This window comes from Corvus kubaryi, unplaced genomic scaffold, assembly GCF_017639235.1.
Source record: "Corvus kubaryi isolate FWS band 111438036 unplaced genomic scaffold, C.kubaryi_AGA036_p1.0 37024, whole genome shotgun sequence".
NCBI classification, from domain to species: domain Eukaryota; kingdom Metazoa; phylum Chordata; class Aves; order Passeriformes; family Corvidae; genus Corvus; species Corvus kubaryi.
The window spans coordinates 1-2,808 of record NW_024581011.1 but is presented as its reverse complement, the minus strand read 5'-3'; the positions used below and the strand labels follow the sequence as shown (position 1 = coordinate 2,808).

The 2,808-nt window shown below is 55.6% G+C and overlaps 1 protein-coding gene across 1 annotated transcript; it reads right to left on the bottom strand.

Moving 5' to 3' along the window:
* Window positions 1-602: 602 nt before the first annotated feature.
* Window positions 603-2,802, bottom strand: LOC121660964 (H-2 class II histocompatibility antigen, I-E beta chain-like). The gene is made up of 3 exons (XM_042020583.1): window positions 2,146-2,802; window positions 1,346-1,615; window positions 603-1,025 (listed from the first exon to the last, which is right to left on the bottom strand). Exons 1-3 carry the CDS (start codon window positions 2,345-2,347, stop codon window positions 802-804), a joined length of 696 nt encoding a protein of 231 aa, XP_041876517.1. The 5' UTR covers window positions 2,348-2,802; the 3' UTR covers window positions 603-801.
* Window positions 2,803-2,808: the final 6 nt, after the last annotated feature.

The following is a 2,808-nucleotide window of genomic DNA, read 5'->3' as shown; positions in this document are numbered from 1 at the left end:
ATTCTGTTTGCACACCAAGCAACAACTGCGAAGTGTCCTGGGAACAGCCCCACACACCTGGTTCCATGCAATAAAGAACCCTGTTCATGTCACTGGTGGGCACCGGGGTTTGGCTACAAATGGGCCTGGCTTTCTTCCCAGAAAAGAAGGATTAGAGAATCTTTGTGTCCAGGAGACAGAGGCAGACTCACCTGGCTGGTGGCAGAATTACAAAGCCCAGAGAATAAAATTGCCACGCTGCCCCTCAATACCAAGTGAGCATTCCATGAAGGCAGCCCTTAATGTGACCCTTGGGGGTCTGGGATCAGCCTTCACATCCCTGTGGGAATAGCTGCAGAGATTACAAGACATTTTTCCCCCCCTTGCTTCCTGTGGAAGGGTGAACCCCAGCTGCCCTTTTCTTCTGGTGCCTCCTCATCTCCTCAACTGAGGATGTCAAACTCAACAGGAGGAGGAAAATCCCCATTCTGTGTTTCCTTGTGTCTGCAGCCTGGAATATCCACTCAGAGAAGAGCATTTTCTGAAAACCCTGCTGAAAGATATCAAGAGAAGGTTTGCCACAAAAGGAGAAAATTGTATTTTTATAGTAAATAAAAGTTTCAGAACTATTTCTTTCTGTCACATTCATTTTCAGTCAGTTCCGGTCTGGTTTCCATAGTGCCACCTTCTCAGCTGGTTGTATTTGTGTCCTCCTTTCTCTTCTGCCTTCCTTTGCCTGCTTTGTTTCTCTCTCAGTGTCTCTCTGGACCCAGGGCAGCTCCCACCAAGGCCCCTCCCCTGATTTTGTTCCCAATCCATGAGCTAAGACAACCACAGATGAGGTGATGAAGGCTGGCAGTGAAATGTCACTGTAAGATCTTGCTCCACGTGGGTTTCAGCCCCTTCAGAGCTTTGCCTTGAAGGGCAGGAACATCTTTTCCTCGCTGGGAACTGGAATTCCAGCCCATTGCAGTGTGTGCCATGGATCCCAGAGGGGCATTCCCGAGGCTCCCAGGCTGCTGGTCCTGCCGTGCCTCCCAAGGGAGCTGTGCAGGGCCAGGGGACAAGGTCCAGCAGCTGGGAGGGCTCCCAGAGCAGACAGCAAAGGTTGGTCTGACTGGGAAGAATACTTGGAGCAAGAGCTGGCCCGAGGATGGGATGTGAGAGACTGGGATGGACTGGGAGAGACTGGGATGGACTGGGAGGGACTGGGAGAGGCACGGCAGTCACTGGGAGGGACGAGAGGCGACGGAGATGGGCTTAAGGAGGGCTGAGGGGTCTGGAGTGATTCCCAGGGAGGTTTTGAGGAGCTCCAGGGTCATTCCCAGGGCAGGAACTGATAGGACACGCTCTGCCCCATGCTCACCTCTGTGGCTCACAAGGAACCGGGCGACAATCTCGTAGTTGTAGTGGCAATGCATGTCCACCAGAGCCCATCTGTACTCCGGGTTTTCCAGCTGGCTGTTCCAGTACCAGGCCTGTTTCTCCCCATCTGGGGTGTCCCTGATGCAGACTCCCACATCGCTGTCGAAGTGTGTGTACTGCTCCCGGTTGTAGCTGTGCATCTGCACGAACCTCACCCGCTCAGTGCCGTTAATGAAATGACACTCGACCTTTATCCTCCTCTGGAACACCCCTGTGTGTGTAGGACACAGGTCAGGGGGTCCCCCCCCCAGCAGCCCCCAGCTTCCCACAGGAAGCCAAGAGTTCAGGAGGCCACCCCGGATCCCCGCTCCGCACCCCCTGTGCCCCAGGGCCGCCATGGGACCCTCGTGCCTGTGCTCCCACTTCCTCTTCTCCACCCTTGTCCCTACTTCGCCTTTCAAATCACTATGCTGCCTCCCCACCCCCATTGCCAGCCACCCCCCAGACATTTTCACCTTTCTAATCACTTTTCACACAATCCTGCCATTCCCAGCCCCCTCACCCTCAGTTTTGTTGTCCCACCATCCCCTTTTCCCTGTTTTTCTATCCTCTCCAACCCCTTTCTCATCTTTCCCGAGTCCTCAGCCAGTCCTGCTCTTCATTTGGACATCCCACTCGGCTTCCAACCCAGTTTGGTGGGCCCAGCCCCCGCCTTTTCCCCGTTCTCCACGTCTTTTCTCTATTCTCCCCCCCTTTCCCATCGCGGCCCGGCCGGCCCCCCCCCCCCCCCCCCCCGGGCGCCCGGGCCCCCGGCCGGGGGGGCTCCCAGCACCACCAGTGCCACCAGCACGGCCCCAGCTGCCGCCACTCGCCCCATGGCCAGCGCTGGGCAGGTGCCGCCAGCCCCAAAGCAGCCGCGCTGCACTGGGAGCTCCAGTCTGGACCAGTGCGGGGTCAGCAGCGCTGCCCGCTCTGATTGGCTGAGGGCATTTTGGGGACCCATTTTCGAAAGGGTCAGCCCGGCAACTGATAAGCCATCAACTCTTCACGCTCTGATTGGCTGTGGAGTGCTCTGGGTGTTTTTTGATTGCCTGAATCTTGTAAGGGTGAGAGGTTTTGAGGGTGTCCTTGGTGTGCTGGGTTAGTGGGAGCTCAGTTGTACCCAAAAATGGGTCCCCAAGTAGCCGGATGTTACAAAAGAGAGATCGCTTAAGAAATCAGTGGCAAGGGTATGAGTAAAAGTCAGATTTAACATTAAGCGACAAAGCACAACAAGCTCATTGTCAGGATTCACTCTACTACCTACAGGACAGCTAGGGCACAACAAGGGAGAACAAACCAACAACAAAACCAAACAAAATCCAGGCAATCAAAACAGAAATGAGCTGAGAACTCTCTAGGGGGGGTGGGGGGGTGGGGGGGGGGGTGTTCAGGTGCATGGGACAAAAGACAGTGCGGGCAAGG

Coding starts and splice junctions, on each gene's coding strand:
- LOC121660964 (XM_042020583.1), bottom strand. CDS start 2,347: ATGGGTCCCCAAAATGCCCTCAGCCAATCAGAGCGGGCAGCGCTGCTG. Junction 1,616..2,145: donor CCCCCCGGCCGGGGGCCCGG/GCGCCCGGGGGG, acceptor CTACACACACAG/GGGTGTTCCAGAGGAGGATA. Junction 1,026..1,345: donor GTTCCTTGTGAGCCACAGAG/GTGAGCATGGGG, acceptor GGCCCTGCACAG/CTCCCTTGGGAGGCACGGCA.